At 42.6% G+C, this 19,827-nt stretch overlaps 1 protein-coding gene across 2 annotated transcripts in view; it reads right to left on the bottom strand.

Annotated features, from left to right (window-relative positions):
• The window catches only part of LOC115131876 (IQ motif and SEC7 domain-containing protein 1-like), a 185,306-nt gene extending 167,249 nt beyond the window's left edge, over positions 1–18,057 (bottom strand). The window contains exon 1 of one of the 2 annotated variants that reach the window (XM_029663945.2): positions 17,269–18,057. In XM_029663945.2, coding sequence (XP_029519805.1) covers positions 17,269–17,528 — 260 coding nt within the window. In that variant the 5' untranslated portion in view covers positions 17,529–18,057. The remainder of the gene's footprint in view (positions 1–17,268) is intronic. The other variant, XM_029663938.2, reaches the window with a different exon arrangement.
• Between the last annotated feature and the right edge of the window lie 1,770 nt (positions 18,058–19,827).

Here is a 19,827-nt window from a genome sequence, read left to right as displayed (position 1 = left end):
CACATAACCTTCAGATTTATTGGGTAATTAAGCAATATTAAATCTATATAAAACATGATTATTAACCGTGCAATATACCCTATCAATCTACCCCGTAGAGGACATATTTATTTTCAGTGGATACTAGAAAACATTTATTTTTTGAATGTCCCAATAGTACAGATATCAAATTCATTACAACCAAGTCGAAGTGGTAGAACATGCCTGTTCTGCCACTGATCCTTTACTTACTGTACACTACAGTACCAACAACAGAAAGGCCCGATTCTCTCTCAGCCCTTCGATCAGCTCTGACTGATGTTCACATGAGCTCCATGGCCCCACTGAAATGAGGGACGCTTTAGAGCTGGGCATGATTTGTCACACTGTCCATCAATATTTCATCAGGCAAGAATGCTTTTCATGTTTGTTTACTCTAGGCTACGTTTCATGCTGCATTCAAGTGGCAGCCTGACATGGCCACCCCAAGGTCCTGCTGGAGCAATACTGTTGGTGACGCATGTACGGTGCATTTGGAAAGTATTCAGACCCCTTCACTTTTTCCACATTTTGTTAAGTTACAACCTTATTCTACCGAAAACAGGTTTTTAGACATTTTTCCAAATGCCTTATTTACATAAGTATTTAAATCTTTGCTATGAGCCTCGAGATTGAGCTCAAGTGCACCCGGTTTCCATTCCATCATCCATGAGAGGTTTCCACAACTTGATTGGAGTCCACCTGTGGTATATTCAATTGATTGGACATGATTTGGAAAGGCAAAGGCACCCGATGGTCACTCTGACAGAGCTCCAGAGCTGTCAGAGTTCCTCTGTGGAGATGGGAGAACTTTCCAGAAGGACAACCATGTCTGCAGCACTTCACCAATCAGGCCTTTATGGTAGAGTGACCAGACAGAAGTCACACCCCTCAGTTAAAGGCATATGACAGCCCACTTGGAGTTCGCCAAACGGCACTTAAAGGACACTCAGACAATGAGAAACAAGATTCTCTGGTCTGATGAAACCAAGATGGAACTCTTTTGGCCTGAATACCAAGCGTCACTTCGGGAGGAAACCTGGCCCCATCCCTACGGTGAAGCATGGTGGTGGCAGCATCATCATGCTGTGGGGATGCTTTTCAGTGGCAGGAACTGGGAAACTAGTTAGGATCGAGGAAAAGATGAACGGAGCAGAGCACAGAAAGATACTTGATGAAAACCTGCTCCTGAGTGCTCAGGATTTCAGACTGGGGCGAAGGTTCACCTTCCAACAAGACAATGACCCTAAGCACACAGCCAAGACAACGCAGGAGTGGCTTCGGGACAAGTGTCTGAATGTCCTTTAGTGGCCCAGCCAGAGCCTGGACTTGAACATCTCTGGAGAGACCCGAAAATAACTGTAGCAGCGACTCTCCCCATCCAACCTGACAGAGCTTGAGATGAGAAACTCCCCAAATACAGGTGTGCCAAGCTTTCAGCATCCTACTCAAGAAGACTCGCGGCTGTAAATCGCTACCAAAGGTGTGTCAAAGTACTGAGTAAAGTGTCTGAATACTTATGTAAATGTCATACTGCATATACATTTTTTTTTACAAAAAAAGAAACCCGCACCCTGCTCTTGCTAGTATTACTGCTCTAAAATAAGCTTTACATATCGGACTCAAGGCCTTCGTCAGAGCTTTTGTGAATTCTTTTTAATTAGCACCCTTATGTAGACATAGCTCCACCTACATCCGTTCAATGCATCGAATGGGGTTGGAGTCGAGGGAAAATAAGTGTTACCAAATATAACAATATGCATTTCATAAATATTCTAATAAAGTGTGTGCATAAAACATATTAAACACGTCTGTAAAACCACAATGAGGACATCAACCCATCAAGCAAGTGTTCATAAATCATTGGGTACAACGCAAGAAAAACATCAAAGTCATCTGAAATGGTGGCATGAATTATTGTTCACATTTACAACATAACATGCAAATAATATCTGAAAATCCAAAAACAGCATCTTTTACTCAGAGTAATATTTATATCGCCTCCCCTGTCTAATGTGTTAACTTTCTTTATGCCACAAAATCTAAAAAAAGGTAGAAATGTCTTATATTTTTCCTCATCTTATTCAACGGTTACCATGCACCTTCAAAAAACATAGCTCTGATGTACCTTTTGAATTAGTTTTTTTGCAAAAAAATGTATCTAACAAACCTGTTTTTGCCTCATTATCGGGTATTGTGTGTAGATTGTTGAAGGAAAACACAAAATACAATTTAATCAATTTTAGAATAAGGATGTAACGTAACAAAATGTGGAAAAAGTCAAGGGATCTGAATACTTTCCGAATGCACTGACAGTCAGATGTTACTATGGAATACTGAAGCATAATTACAAGCATTTCATGGGCTTTTATTGACAATTACATGAAGTTGATGCAAAGAGTCAATATTTGCAGTGTTCACCCTTCTTTTTCAATCTGCCCTGGCATGCTGTTAATTAACTTCCGGGCCACATCCTGACTGTTGGCAGCCCATTCTTGCATAATCAATGCTTGGAGTTTGTCAGAATTTGTGGGTTTTTGTTTGTTCACCTGCCTCTTCAGGATTGACCACACATTCTCAATGGAATTAAGGTCTGGGGAGTTTCCTGGCCATGTACCCAAAATATCAACATCAAGTTCCCAGAGCCACTTAGTTATTACTTTTGCCTTATTGCAAGGTGCTCCATCATGCTGGAAAAGGCATTGTTCGTCCCCAAACTGTTCCTGGATGGTTGGGAGAAGTTGCTCTCAGAGGATGTGTTGGTACCATTCTTTATTCATGGCTGTGTTCTTAGGCAAAATTGTGAGTGAGCTCACTCCCTTGGCTGAGAAGCAACCCCACACATGAATGGTCTCAGGATGCTTTACTGTTGGCATGACACAGGACTGATGGTAGCGCTCACCTTGTCTTCTCCGTACAAGCTTTTTTCCAGATGCCCCAAACAATCGGAATGGGGATTCATCAGGGAAAATGATTTTACCCCAGTCCTCAGCAGTCCAATCCCTGTACCTATTGCAGAATATCAGTCAGTCCCTGATGTTTTTCCTGGAGTGAAGTGGCTTCCTTGCTGCCCTTCTTGACACCAGGCCATCCACCAAAAGTCTTCGCCTTACTGTGCGTGCTGCCATTCCTGAGCAAGCTCTGTACTGGTGGTGCCCCGATCCCACAGCTGAATCAACTTTAGGAGACAGTCCTATGTTGCTGGACTTTCTTAGGCTCCCTGAAGCCTTCTTCACAACAATTGAACCGCTCTCCTTGAAGTTCTTGGTGATCCGATTGGGTTGTGCCGTGGCGGAGATCTTTGTGGGCTATACTCGGCCTTGTCTCAGGATGGTAAGTTGGTGGTTGAAGATATCCCTCTAGTGGTGTGGGGGCTGTGCTTTGGCAAAGTGGGTGGGGTTATATCCTTCCTGTTTGGCCCTGTCCGGGGGTGTCCTCGGATGGGGCCACAGTGTCTCCTGACCCCTCCTGTCTCAGCCTCCAGTATTTATGCTGCAGTAGTTTATGTGTCGGGGCTAGGGTCAGTTTGTTATATCTGAGTACTTCTCCTGTCCTATTCGGTGTCCTGTGTGAATCTAAGTGTGCGTTCTCTAATTCTCTCCTTCTCTCTTTCTTTCTCTCTCTCGGAGGACCTGAGCCCTAGGACCATGCCCCAGGACTACCTGACATGATGACTCCTTGCTGTCCCCAGTCCACCTGGCCATGCTGCTGCTCCAGTTTCAACTGGCCTGGGCCCTAGGACCATGTCCCAGGACTACCTGACATGATGACTCCTTGCTGTCCCCAGTCCACCTGGCCATGCTGCTGCTCCAGTTTCAACTGTTCTGCCTTACTATTATTCAACCATGCTGGTCATTTATGAACATTTGAACATCTTGGCCACGTTCTGTTATAATCTCCACCCGGCACAGCCAGAAGAGGACTGGCCACCCCACATATGCTCTCTCTAATTCTCTCTTTCTTTCTCTCTCTCGGAGGACCTGAGCCCTAGGACCGTGCCCCAGGACTACCTGACATGATGACTCCTTGCTGTCCCCAGTCCACCTGACTGTGCTGCTGCTCCAGTTTCAACTGTTCTGCCTTATTATTATTCGACCATGCTGGTCATTTATGAACATTTGAACATCATGTTCTGTTATAATCTCTACCCGGCACAGCCAGAAGAGGACTGGCCACCCCACATAGCCTGGTTCCTCTAGGTTTCTTCCTAGGTTTTGGCCTTTCTAGGGAGTTTTTCCTAGCCACCGTGCTTTTACACCTGCATTGTTTGCTGTTTGGGGTTTTAGGCTGGGTTTCTGTACAGCACTTTGAGATATCAGCTGATGTACGAAGGGCTATATAAATAAATTTGATTTGATTTGATCCGATAAATGGTTGATTTAGGTGCACTCTTACTGGCAGCAATATCCTTACCTGTGAAGCCCTTGCAGGTAACCATGGTTGACAGAGGAAGAACAATGATTCCAAGCACCACCCTCCTTTTGAAGCTTCCAGTCTGATTGAACTCAATCAATATGACAGAGTGATCTCCAGCCTTGTCCTCGTCAACACTCACACCTGTGTTAACGAGAGAATCACTGACATGGTGTCAGCTGGTCCTTGTGGCAGGGATTCAGTTCATTTGCATGGCAAAGAGGGACTTTGCAATTAATTGCAATTCATCTGATCACTCTTCATAACCTTCTGGAGTATATGCAAATTGCCATCATACAAACTGATGCAGCAGACTTTGTGAAAATTAATATGGATGTCATCCTCAACTTTTGGCCAAGACTGTACACTCCATTTAATACCACCCCAGCCTCTAACTCATAGACCAGGGATCATAAACTGTATTAAGCCACAGGACTTATTTATTATTATTATATATATATTTTTTTAAATCACCCAGTTGGGGGAACCCTGTCATAGACCATAGGTCGAATACACACTCTTCCCTATATAGTGCACTCTTGGTCAAAAGTAGTGACATATAAATAAACGTAAGCATAGCACTAAGTATTAAAGCAGACCCAAGTGGGCTTTTTGCCAGAGAGAGGCCCATGGCTATGTTCCACTTAGTCAAAGGCCCACTGAGGGATCGAACTGTTTTATGCATAACATTACTTAATTATCCAAGTGCTTTGTTGCAGATGCCTCCGTTGTTGTTTTTTAAACATCTTTAAACCGAGGACCTGGTTTGAATAAATTGTTTATATTTCCTGGATTTTTTACTTATAAAATAAATGTTTTTGGTTAGATCCCTTCTTTGACATCTTGCGGTTCGAGAAACTATCTCTGCAAAGACTGGGTCAGCATCCAAAATATTGTTTACAGCATGTTGGCCATTCAGGGCTGGGAAATGAGCTAGAATGCTGAATGAGAGTTTGCAGATGTATCTGGCGAGATAAGACATTAAAGTGCTTGCAAACCCCATTCATTCCCAGAGGACCTGTTGGGATCAGAGAGGAGCCACTCTTATTAAACCTTCTGCAGCCTTCTAATGCATCACGCAATACGACTGGACCAGGCCACAGTAAATACCATGATTACATATACCCATTCTGCTCAATGACAGAACATCACCTTTTTTTGTTGCTCAGGTTATGTTGTACTTAGTACAACTGGAGATTTGTGAAGTTTGTGGCCAGCTAGCCTTAAGTCACTTGTAAGTACAAGTGACTGTTTGTGCCAGTCTGTATTTTGACATTCAGGTGACAGGATTAACCTATGCCATGCTATACTGTTTAACAATGAGGATGACGCGTAACCTTATTTCCTATTTACTTATTGCACCTCCTGGCCTGAAATACAATTACATAACAATTGAATAATGGACTGTACATTTGTCCGTCTGTCATTCAGAGACTCTTAAATGGTCTTGGGAAGATGCAACTGTGGATGTCGGTTCTTTACAAGAGCTGATTATAGAAGCTGCATATGGTCAGCACAAATACTTAGACAACAGAGAGCTGACAAGGCAGACTGTTTAGGAAACATTAAGAAGAGCATGAGCCACTCTCCCCGCCTGTCTCCTCTCCCGGCTGACTCTGAAACCAACTGCTCCCTCATCTTCCCTTATTTCCAAGAACTGAGTGTGTGTGGTATGAATGTGTGTGTGTGTGTGCGGTAGGGTAAAACAAAGAACTGGATAGCAGGCTGTAGTGAGATTTAACCAGCTTTAAAGGCTCTTCATGGTCAATCCGTTATCTACAGTGGCCATACAGCATTTACTGTGATACGCAGAATATATATGCAGAAGTCAGGGCATTCATACTTCTTACGCTTTGTGTAGCAGAGCAGAGCTGTTGCGAAGGAAGTTGTCAAGGAAATGAGTGTACAGGACCTCACCCCGCCACCATCAACCAATCATGTCAAATCGAAGTTATACAGAGCCCTCCGCATTGTTATAAAATTTGGGAGGCACACGGTGATGCGGTACGGAGCTCGATTTGGCCTCTGCATGTCTCTGGAGGCTCTGCAATTGCGTCACATCCTCCATACGAAGCCTCTGACCACATTTGGGATCAAGCATAAATTGGCTTTTTACTCAACCTAATCCAGCTCTACTCCAGCTGGAACCAGCTTGGGAATTCAAGCCTATATTAGGCGGTGAAATCAAATCAACCCCTACCTAATTACCCTAACCTGGGGTTTAGGATATATAGTATCTCAAATACATGTGCAGTGGCCCTCTCCCCCTCTCTCAGAACCTGACATGCAGCGCTTCCCAGGGGCTCGCCTCACTGTGCAGAACCATCCAGGGAGACGTGTGTTTACTTGGCAACACAAGGCCTATTGTCAGGTGTCCCTATGACTCTCCCCACTGGTCTGTGATTTGAAAAGGAGATGTGGGGGAAAGAGAGAGCTAATCATGCACAGAACCCAAGATAAGTGGCAGTTTAACAAGTGACGTCTCATCCAGCAGCTGAAAGACTGTTCTTTTTTCTGCCCATGGTATAAATAGACCCGAGGGAATAAAAATAACACCAAGACTAAAATAAAATCATTAAGGCTGTTTGAGACAAAATAGTAGGCTAGAAATAGGCGAACTTTAAAGTTCTACGTCCTTGAGAATAGCGAAACTCAAGATAAGAGAGGTTTCTGTTTGACATTCAAGACTATACTGCCTCAATGACACGAAAGGCTGATGATTATCTAGTGTCTGATGATATGACGGAAGGCCTATCCTTTCCACACTGCTTTAACAGCATGCAGTAACATATTCAATAGGCATTATAAAAATAAGGACAAAGAGCAGCACGTGAGAAGACCTGAATTACAGAAAATGGTCCCAAACGTTCCCAAACCAGAAACCGTGGATTGATGGCAGGATTCTTGCTTCAAGAGTGCCACCATTGTTCCTGTTCCCAAGAAAGCTAAGGTAACTGAGCTAAACGACAACCTCCCCGTAGCACTCAATTCCGTCATCATGAAGTGCTTTGAGAGACTAGTCAAGGACCATATCACCTCCATCCTACCTGACACCCTAGACCCACGCCAATTTGCTTAACGCCCCAATAGGTCCACAGACGACGCAATCGCAACCACACTGCCCTAACCCATCTGGACCATTTTTTTTGTACCTTTATTTAACCAGGCAAGTCAGTTAAGAACAAATTCTTATTTTCAATGACGGCCTAGGAACAGTTGGTTAACTGCCTGTTCAGGGGCAGAAGGACAGATTTGTACCTTGTCAGCTCGGGGGTTTGAACTTGCAACCTTGCGGTTACTAGTCCAACGCTCTAACCACTAGGCTACCCTGCCGCCCCAAGAGGAATACCTATGTGAGAATGCTGTTCATCGACTACAGCTCAGCATTTAACACCATAGTACCCTCCAAACTCGTCATCAAGCTAACCTCACACTCAACGTCAACAAAACAAAACAAAACGAGATGATCGTGGACTTCAGGAAACAGCAGAGGGAGCAACCCCCTATCCACATCGACGGGACAGCAGTGGAGAGGGTAGTAAGTTTTAAGTTCCTCGGCGTACACATCAGACAAACTGAATTGGTCCACCCACACAGACAGCGTTGTGAAGGAGGCGCTGCTGCACTCACAAACTTCTACAGATGCACAACCGAGAGCATCCTGTCAGGCTGTATCACCGCCTGGTATGGCAACTGTTCCGCCCACAACCGTAAGGCTCTCCAGAGGGTAGGTCTGCAGGTCAACACAATACCGGGGGCAAACTACCTGCCCTCCAGGACACCTACACCACCCGATGTCACAGGAAGGCCATAAAGATCATCAAGGACAACAACCACCCGAGCCACTGCCTGTTCACCCCGCTATCATCCAGAAGGCGAGGTCAGTACAGGTGCATCAAAGCAAGGACCGAGAGACTGAAAAATTGCTTCGATCTCAAGGCCATCCGACTGTTAAACAGCCACCACTAACATTGAGTGGCTGCTGCCAACATACTGACTCAACTCCAGCTCACTTTAATAATGGAAATTGATGGAAATTGATGTAATACATGTATCACTAGCCACTTTAAACAATGCCACTTAATATAATGTTTACATACCCGACATTACTCATCTCATATGTATATACTGTACTCGATACCATCTACTGCATCTTGCCTATGCCGTTCTGTACCAACACTCATTCATATAGCTTTATGTACATATTCTTTATCACTTTACACTTGTGTGTACAAGGTAGTAGTTGTGGAATTGTTAGGTTAGATTACTCGTTGGTTATTACTGCATTGTCGGAACTAGAAGCACAAGCATTTCGCTACACTCGCATTAACATCTGCTAACCATGTGTATGTGACAAATAACATTTGATTCAATTTTTCTGCCAATCTCTAGATAATGATTTAGATAATGATCAGTTTAAGTGTCATGTACACACACCATTTTAATTACATTTTCTTCAGCTGAAATGACCTTTACAGATCTCAGGCAGTCCTGCTATTTATAAGGAGACATCACAATTTAAAATTGCCTTCCACATGTATATGCCATTTAGGAATTCGGTAACCAGCAAGACAACCAGGACCGGCGGAAAACGTGTTGCAAGGAGGCATTTGCCACAGAACTTTTCAATCAGTTGTGGCCGCACTACACCACTTTTGATTTAGTTTAATAAAATATATCGACACAAGACTATTCAGGGTAAACAAAGTGGTAATGCTGTGCATTTATAGCCCAAAATGTAAATGGGATAACATTTGTTTTATATTCAAACCTGGGCTGACTAGGCAACCTAAACTTTTTCAATACAAAATTATTAACTTGAATTATTCATTAAACACAATAGCTGACAGACTGAGTACATTTGTTATTTGGCCTACAGTGGCAGGACTAAACGATGGAAACCTGCATAAAGCAAGCTCAGCCATGTGAGTTTTATTGTCCAGACATGTTGCTTTCTCTGCGTCTGTGTATAAGAAACCCGCAGAGTCTTTTAAAATATAATTAATATTAACAGGTACAAGGTTGCTGCATTTTGACAGGATTTTCATCTTCCCCAAGGGGGAGTTTTTTAAAGCCATGTGACCTCACTAGAACTCTGGTCTCATCCTAGCCCATATTAAACCACTTTACAACAGATAAATCAAGTCATACGGTATAAAACCCAGAGTTTTACCTGTTTAGGTTACCAGGTCAGGAAAAACTACGTGCCCAGATAAAAAAATAATTCACCACACCACTCTGGAAACTGTATAAAACCCACTTTACATTCATAATCTCTGTCATATTTCATCAGGATCAAAGAGGAAGAGCACAGACTGCTTAGTAACCAGCATCACATAGCCTAGGCCTCCAGTACTATCACCAATAATGTAAACCCTGGGAGGCTGATGCTACGTATTGTCCAATTAGAGGCTTTAAAAGCTAATGGACGCCATATTGGTATTCCCCAGAAGCAGCAGTCCTCCACAGGAATTCATGGAATTCTACAGGACAAAATTATGTGCATTTCTTTGTTGAAGTGGGGACAGTATCACTAATACTTTCTAAAAAAATACTTTAAGGAAAAGGTTTTATTTTCATTTTAAATTATGTTCGGTTCACGTAATATAATTTACAAGTATTATTAAGGTGTCTGTAATAGCATTTACATGTCAAAAAACAAATATAGAAGTTCTCCCGAGTGGTGCAGCGGTCTAAGGCACAGTCTAAGGCACATTGCAGTGCTTGAGGCATCACTACAGCCCCGGGTTTGATCCCAGGCTGTGTCACAGCTGGCCGTGACCGGGAGACCCATGAGCACAATTGGCCCAGCATCGTCCAGGTTAGGGGAGGGTTTGACCAGCTGGGATGTCCTTGTCCCATCACGCGCTAGCGACTCCTTGTGGCTTGCCAGGCTCCTGCAAACTGACTTTGCTCGCCCGCTGTACAGTGTTTCCTCCGACACATTGGTGCAGCTGGCTTCCAGGTTAAGTGAGCAGTGTGTCAAGAAGCAGTGTGGCTTGGCAGGGTCGTGTTTTGAAGGACGCATGGCTCTCGACTTTCGCCTCTCCCGAGTCCATATGGGAGTTGCAGCAATCGACTGTAACTACCAATTGGATATCATGAAATTGGGGAGGAAAAGAGGTAAATGTAAAAAATAATAATAATAAAATTATAGACATTAATAAATAATGAATACATATTTTATTCAACGGAGGAGGAGTAGCAAAATGGCTGTGCGATGATTCAATACGTCAGTCATCCAGGGTTTATATACATCATTGGCTATCACCTAACCAATGATGTACACAGTGTACAAAATATTATGAACACCTGTTCTTTCCATGACATGGACTGACAAGGTAAAAGCTATGTTCCCTTATTGATGTAATTTATTAAATCCACTTCAAATCAGTGTAGATGAAGGGGAGGAGACAAGTTAAAGGAGTTGTAAGCCTTGAGACATGGACAAAACTCAATATTAGGAAGGTGTTCTTAATGTTTTGTACACTCAGTTTATATAAACTAGAGCCGGGACGATAAACCAAACCTTGTTGACACCGACCACTTATTGTGGACATTTTGCAAATGTCGTTCATGATGATAAATAACCTATAGGGCCCAACTATAGAAATGTGAAGTTTGAAATGAAATAAGTTTGCTAATATGGGTGATTGTTGATAGGTCAATTGATAGCTGTGTCCCATGTTATTTCAGAAAGCCATGACACCCACCATCTCAGATTGTTCTGAAATCGTTTTGGTAGTTAGAAACAGATAAGCATTCCTGCAACATTATTTTTTATAATTTAATCTCAGAGAAATTAAGTTAATTGATTGGACCAGAATAGGACATTTTAATTAATAGGAGTCATACAATATTCAATAAAAATAGTACCCAACATCCAATTTGGACGAAACATTTTTCTAACAATGAGTCAGACATGAAGCATCCAACGAAATGGTAAAAGGCACCCACATAGCCCCAACATCCCACACCAATCCCAACCCAACAAGTACACAGTATCAGATCTCTATGTCTGACAAGTAGTATGGAACTGCGACTCAGAGTATTATTTCTTCATCCTATATAATGTGTTCTCGGTGAATTTGGTGATGGTTACTACATGATTCCACATGTGTAATTTCATAGTTTTGATGTCTTCGCTATTATTCTACAATGTAGAAAAATGTAAAAAATAAAGAAAACCCTTGAATGAGTAGGTCTGTCCAAACTTTTGACCGGTAGTGTACATATTACCTCAATTACATTGACTAACCTATACTCACACACTGACTCGGTACCCCCTGTATATAGCCTCACTGTTGTTACTCTTATTTTTCTACTTTAGTTAATTTAGTAAATATTTTCTTAACTGCATTGTTGGTTAAGGGCTTTTAAGTAAGCATTTCACTGTAAGTTCTACACCTGTTACATTCAGCGCATGTGACAAAAAAATGTTTAATGAACTTTTAAATTGAGGAGGGTAATCCTGACAGCGTGTGTATCACTCGGTCTGTGATATATGCTCCATTACCCTAACCTGTCCCACCCTCGGTGGCTAAACCGCCTATCACTCCCAGACAAGAGCCACCCAGACTGCCCTCCTACATAAAAATGAAACGTATGGAAGTAATTGCATAATTGATCTATCCCAGAGCTTGTACCGCATCCCATAAATATCCTGGATTTATGTCCCTGCCCAACACACGAAATCCACTTAAAAGACTAGCACACCGAGGCTAAGCTAGCCTGGCATGGGAGAGTCCTCAGCCAACTGAGGTTACCAAACAGGGAGCAAACAGACTCCATGACACTAGTGAACCTGACAGTCTGGAGTCTCAGTCTGGTCTCTGGGACGAGTGACCAGGACAGAGAGAGGCTGAGATGATGATGAAACCATGGGAAAGCCATGGCAGTTTTTTGTATTGACGACAAAACAAATAATATGACCCTCAGACAGTCATACTGCAAATCTATTTTTGAGTCTAATGCCGGCCAACCGGATGCAAGATAAAACTTGATTTACACAATTAGATTACATAATAGCACACTACTTTGTAAACATGGTTACCACAAAACAGATGTCATGAAAACAAAGCCCATCAAGTCAGGAACAAAGGAATAAATAAAACATTTGCCAAAAATGATTTCAAGGACATTTCATTCATATGAAATGTTTGAAACCCCATTAAAAACGGATTGCTCCACACAATAACTTCCAGGTGCTTGAATGAAATGCAGTGCCTCAAACATTTCTAAATAAGGTCATATTCCAAGCTCTGTATGGCAACACTTCTATGAGATCAAACTGTGCATAAAGCCTCCATTTAATGTGCCCAACAGCTCAGGCCCACAGGGAGAACGCGGTAGGTAGCCTATTGATGGACAGTTCTATTATGGACAGTTTCACATGACCATCCCCTTGTACTGTAAAAAAAAAAAAGTGCACACCCTCCCCTCTCATAAAATGAACTAAAAAAATAACAATTACCACCACATATAACAATAACTGTAGTAATCCTGTGTTTATAAACATGGATATCAACTTGACCACTTCAGCATGGTTTTGTGGCACAGTCTGTATGTGTATGTGACCAATTATTATTTTTTTTTATCAGAGCCGGCTGCAGACAATGAACAGCTAGGGGGAAATCAGATTTTAAACCTTTTGACGGTATATTTATAATTATATAAAATATATGCAACAATTTTCCACCAACAGGTTTCTGTGCCAAAGCACCATGCAACCAAAAAGCAACGCATAACTGCATACCAATTACTGACATCGAGCACTTTTCATCATAGTTTGCGTTTTCAACATCACAATACAATTGACATACTCCATCTCCACAAACAGAAAACACATCCCTCCCTACTCAGTATCAAATGCCTGGCTTGACAATCTACGAATGTCATTCAACTTTTTGGTGGTTTGTAACGGATGTCTCTTTCCATTCATCAAATGGCCGGGGCACAGTTTGGATGCTGGAATTATATTCGAGTGGAATGGATGAATGTACACAGGTAGTCTACAAGAGACTTTTGAGGTAGCCTAATCGGATTATTTGTGACTGGTTATGTTCATGCCACACATAAAAAGGTAATACATATTAAAAGTTAATTGACAAATATTTAGGCTATATTGAAGCATTAGGTTCTAGGTCATAAATAGTGACTCGGACCGGAAAAGGAGGCAAAACGCGTGTTAAGCTTTCCTAAATAACTGGGCCTGCCGGGAGCATAGGCCTATGTGGCTAGACTATATAGGATGACTTGGGAAAATGATGATTGGCAACAAACAGAGCATTTATTTTTTATTTTGTTTTATTTCACCTTTATTTAACCAGGTAGGCTAGTTGAGAACAGGTTCTCATTTGCAACTGCGACCTGGCCAAGACAAAGCATAGCAGTGTGAACAGACAACACAGAGTTACACATGGAGTAAACAATTAACAAGTCAATAACACAGTAGAAAAAAAGGGGAGTCTATATACATTGTGTGCAAAAGGCATGAGGAGGTAGGCGAATAATTACAATTTTGCAGATTAACACTGGAGTGATAAATGATCAGATGGTCATGTACAGGTACAGGTAGAGATATTGGTGTGCAAAAGAGCAGAAAAGTAAATAAATAAAAACAGTATGGGGATGAGGTAGGTAAAAATGGGTGGGCTATTTACCGATAGACTATGTACAGCTGCTCAGATAGTAGATGTTTGAAGTTGGTGAGGGAGATAAAAGTCTCCAACTTCAGCGATTTTTGCAATTCGTTCCAGTCACAGGCAGCAGAGAACTGGAACGAAAGGCGGCCAAAGGAGGTGTTGGCTTTAGGGATGATCAGTGAGATACACCTGCTGGAGCGCGTGCTACGGATGGATGTTGCCATCGTGACCAGTGAACTGAGATAAGGCGGAGCTTTACCTAGCATGGACTAGTAGATGACCTGGAGCCAGTGGGTCTGGCGACGAATATGTAGCGAGGGCCAGCCGACTAGAGCATACAAGTCGCAGTGGTGGGTAGTATAAGGTGCTTTAGTGACAAAACGGATGGCACTGTGATAAACTGCATCCAGTTTGCTGAGTAGAGTGTTGGAAGCAATTTTGTAGATGACATCGCCGAAGTCGAGGATCGGTAGGATAGTCAGTTTTACTAGGGTAAGTTTGGCGGCGTGAGTGAAGGAGGCTTTGTTAATAGAAAGCCGACTCTTGACTTGATTGGAGATGTTTGATATGAGTCTGGAAGGAGAGTTTACAGTCTAGCCAGACACCTAGGCACTTATAGATGTCCACATATTCAAGGTCGGAACCATCCAGGGTGGTGATGCTGGTGCAGGCAGCGAACGGTTGAAAAGCATGCATTTGGTTTTACTAGCGTTTAAGAGCAGTTGGAGGCCACGGAAGGAGTGTTGTATGGCATTGAAGCTCGTTTGGAGGTTAGATAGCACAGTGTCCAAGGACGGGCCGGAAGTATATAGAATGGTGTCGTCTGCGTAGAGGTGGATCAGGGAATCGCCCGCAGCAAGAGCAACATCATTGATATATACAGAGAAAAGAGTCAGCCCAAGTATTGAACCCTGTTGCACCCCCATAGAGACTGCCAGAGGACCGGACAGCATGCCCTCCGATTTAACACACTGAACTCTGTCTGCAAAGTAATTGGTGAACCAGGCAAGGCAGTCATCCGAAAAACCGAGGCTACTGAGTCTGCCGATAAGAATATGGTGATTGATAGAGTCGAAAGCCTTGGCAAGGTCGATGAAGACGGCTGCACAGTACTGTCTTTTATCGATGGCGGTTATGATATCGTTTAGTACCTTGAGCGTGGCTGAGGTGCACCCGTGACCGGCTCAGTAGTAAAAATACAGCCAGACTGTCCTGTGCCTTTCAAGACCTTATAAATCGGTCAAGAGTAGACCTACAATTGATCCAAATGGAATGAAACATTCAAATAACAGGGTTTTTACACCATTATTCAAATGACATTGTCACTGCTTCAAAATACAAGTTTCACTGCTTGTAATAATACTAAACAACCTTTTTACAACACGTAGTAACCTCACAAAGATATTTTAGCCTTTTGGTATTGTAGGAAACGGTGGGTCAGGGAATACAACTCGGGTCGCTGGTGTGAAAGAAACAAATCTACACATAGTGGCTATAGGGTTAATCCGCTTGCTGGGAATTGTAATGTGGCTCATATAGCGAGGTTTGCTTCACTGCCCCCATACTTGTTAGGCATGTCCCTGTGCTTCAACTACTCAGCCCACCTAGTACGTCCGAGCCGTGAGTGCCTTTGAACGGGGTATGGTAATAGGTGCCAGGCTCACCGGTTTGTGTCAAGAACTGCAACGATGCTGGGTTGTTCACTCTCTAGAGTTTCCCGTGTTAATAAAGAATGTTCCACCACCTAAAGGACAACCAGCCAACTTACACAACTGTGGGAAGCATTGGAGTCAATAGAATATGAGGACAACTACAAATACCTAGGTGTCTGGTTAGACTGTAAACTCTCCTTCCAGACTCACATTAAGCATCTCCAATCCTAAATTAAATCTAGAATCGGCTTCCTATTTCGCAACAAAGCATCCTTCACTCATGCTGCCAAACATACCCTCGTAAAACTGACCATCCTACCGATCCTCGAATGTAATTTATAAAATAGCCTCCAACATAATACTCAACTAATTGTATGCAGTCTATCACAGTGTCATCCGTTTTGTCACCAAAGCCCCATATACTACCCACCACTGCGACATCTCGTTGGCTGGCCCTCGCTTCATACCCCCAAAGCCAATTCCTCCTTTGGCCGCCTTTCCTTACAGTTCTCTGCTGCCAGTGACTGGAACGAACTGCAAAAAAAAATCACTGAAGCTGGAGACTCACATCTCCCTCACTAGCTTTAAGCACCAGCTGTCAGAGCAGCTAACAGATCACTGCACCTGTACATAGCCCATCTGTAAACAGCCCATCCAACTACTTCATCCCCATACTGTATTTATTTATCTTGCTCCTTTGCACAGAAGTATCTCGACTTACAGTCATTTTCTACATTTTCTACATCTACAATTCCAGTGTTTAATTGCTATATTGTAATTACTTTGCCACCATGGCCTATTTACTGCTTACCTCCCTTTCTTACCTCATTTGCATAAATACTTTTTTCTACTGTATGTTTGTTTATTCCATGTGTAACTCTGTGTTGTTGTATGCGTCAATCTGCTGTGCTTAATCTTGGCCAGGTCGCAGTTGTAAATGAGAACTTGTTCTCAACTAGCCTACCTGGTTAAATAAAGGTTAAATAAAAACATTATTTTGAAATGGGTTTCATGAGGTTGTTGCCCCCTCCAGCCAGGTATTATTCTGCACTGTTTCAGTTAAGTGGGTGTCTGAATAGCTATCAATTTAACAACTTTTGCAGTAAAATATTTTTACACAACCATCCATTTCACATATGGGAGAACTTAGATATATGGAGAAACACGGTTGTATTTTGTTATACCTTGGGTAGAGGTATCAACATGTTGGGGGCATTGCCACTTACCTATGTAGGGCCTATTATCGTTCCGTTATATTGTGGCGTTTCAAGCCTACTGGCTTGGCTGAAATAGAATGCGTGTCCAATTTGATCGCTTAGAAAATAACTTTCGATGCAATCTTTTACTTTAGTCTATGTTATTAGTTATAAGTCTATAGAGGCTTGTTTAATCTATAACATTATACAAAAGTGTACGTTAGTTGGTGTGCGTTTATCTGGGGTTTAAAGAGCAGATTCCTGCCAAGGATTTAGTCAAATATGGGACATTAATTGCGACATCAAATGTTTTTCAATAGTGCAGTGAGTGCAATAAATTCTTACTTTTCTTGGGTGATGTTTTCCTTTATAGCACCTAACGTTGCGTGGCTGTTGCCCTGTTGCAGCAGCCTACATGTAGCCAGGTGCCGCTGGTACTGGTCTTTCAAGCAGGCGTTTTCCGAACACAATTCGGACACTTGCAGCTCCAGCTCCTCTATCCTAGTCTTGTGCATCTCCAGTAACTCCTGTTGGGTCTCGATAATGTTATTAAGCTCCTTCAGATACTCCGCAGCCCTGGTTGGGTTCTCGGTCGGGCTTTCCATCTCGCTCCGACTCTGGTTGCCCCCCCCGAACTCTGTTTTATCGAAGCCCGTTTTCAACCTGCGTTATGGCTACGCGCAGTTAAATTCCAACCCGATGTGCCTTTTTGCGCCTCGCCATTGTTTCCATGTACTGTTTGAAAGAGCGAGAATGAAATGTGCCCAGTGCAAAGCGCGTTCCAACGGCAACAACTAATCTCCGAAAACCACTTCAGCTAGGGAAGAAAACACATTTAACCCTTAAAAGGACGTCGAACCAATTGTCTCATATCCTTCATATCCCTTTAGTTTGCCAATTTATCCGAAACATATACGATACTATTTGAAATTAATCCCTTGTAGGCTACCGTTCCAAACCCCAGTAAAATGTATCCTTATCATCTTCGGGTCCACGTTGTACCCGTGACTTTTCGTAAACAGATGGTGGTTGTCAAGTAGGCGGGGTTTTCAAGTTTTAAGAATCTGTTTGGTGCAAAATTGCGGTTTAATAAAGCCCTATTCGCACGGTACTAATATTACTAGAGAACGTTGGTTATGTAGGTATGACCCCAAAATGTCCGTTATCCAAGAGGACGATTCGGACGGGATTCGTTTTTTCCAAACTGCCCCCTGTATTTCTTGCGTAAAAAAAAAAAAAAGTGTTTTATAAATTGACAGTTATAACGGAAGCTTGGATTTTTTTTTTCTTAGCGTGAAAATATTTCAACAAGTCCGGGCAATAGCAGGGTACACTGATATCTCGAGCTTGCTTCCCAAATTTCTAAACCATAACAAACTATCTTTGGTATAGTGTCGCCATAATATTTGAATTGAGGAAGTGTGATCATAATCATTAGGATATTTGAGCGATCCGCAGTAGAAGATGTCCTAAATGACCCCCCGAAAAATGTTTTTTACGATGCATTTGGGGATCTTCAATTCATTCGCACAAAACGTAAACAAAAGCATTCACTGTGAAAGTTGATACATGTAGGCCCTTCATTTAAAAGGCTACGAGCAGCACTTTGTTTAATTTATCGAATCAGTTATTGTTTCTTGCTCAAATCGCGAATAACACCTGTCAAACTCAGACATTTATCTCAAAACACGAGCGATGTCGATTCGCACGAGACGAGTATTATCACAGGATTGTGGAGTTTGCAAAGAGTAGGTTATTATGTCTGATATTGTAACTCTCCTGCCATGTCAAAAATAATGGCAGATTCGTAGGGGACTAAATTTACAGATCTTGTGTTTTATTCCCGTGCACATAATAACATTACCCGACCTCCCCCAGCAAAACTAATCCCGGATTAATCTGGGACGGGATTAGTTTTACTGGGGGAGGATCTGTCATTTTAGTCCCGTCTGAATCTGCCATGTCAGTAATTTTGACATGGCAGGAGAGTAACAATTCCAGACAGAATAGCCTACTGTTTTTTGGCAAACTCCAAAGTCCTCTAGTACTGGTTCGAATCGACATCCCTGTGTTTTGAGATAAATGTCTGCGTTTGACAGGTGTGGCTTCCGGTTTGCGTATGAAACAATAACTGATTCGATAAATTGAACGAAGTGCTGCGCATAGCCTATATATGAAGGGTTTGTGTAGTCTATTAACTTTCACAGTGAATGCTTATGTTTATACCTACGTTTGGTGCGAATGAATTGAACTTCATAGCAGGCTAGTGATAGCTTTGCAATGGTTGCAGTTAGCCACTGATTCCTTCCAAACCACTCATTGTTGAATTTGCGATTTCAAACTTCTTGTGTAATGTTTATGTCCAATGGCCGATGAGCACCGATACGTTTTATCTATAATTTCTCTTAATTATTTCTCTTCATATGATAAGAATTAAAAGGGATTTTCCAGCAGGATGAAAACCAGCCCTGTCGCAGACCAGGATGTCTTGCTCCCAGACAGACTAAATAACTTTTTTGCTCGCTTTGAGGACAATACAGTGCCACTGACATGGCCCTGCTACCAAAACCTGCGGGCTCTCCTTCACTGCAGCAGACTGTGAGGAAAACATTTAAATGTGTTAACCCTCGCAAGGCTGCAGGCCCAGACGGCATCCCCAGCCGCGTCCTCAGAGCATGCGCAGACCAGCTGGCTGGTATGTTTACGGACATATTCAATCAATCCTTATCCCAGTCTGCTGTTCCCACATGCTTCAAGAGGGCCACCATTGTTCCTGTTCCCAAAAAAGTGAAGGTAACTGAGCTAAACGACTACCGCCCCGTAGCACTCAGTTCCGTCATCATGAAGTGCTTTGAGAGACTAGTCAAGGACTATATCACCTCCACCTTACCTGACACCCTAGAC

The sequence above is a fragment of the Oncorhynchus nerka genome, linkage group LG7, assembly GCF_034236695.1.
Source record: "Oncorhynchus nerka isolate Pitt River linkage group LG7, Oner_Uvic_2.0, whole genome shotgun sequence".
Classification (NCBI taxonomy): Eukaryota; Metazoa; Chordata; class Actinopteri; order Salmoniformes; family Salmonidae; genus Oncorhynchus; species Oncorhynchus nerka.
Note: the sequence above shows the minus strand (reverse complement) of the source record. Positions and strands in the feature narration are given on the sequence as shown.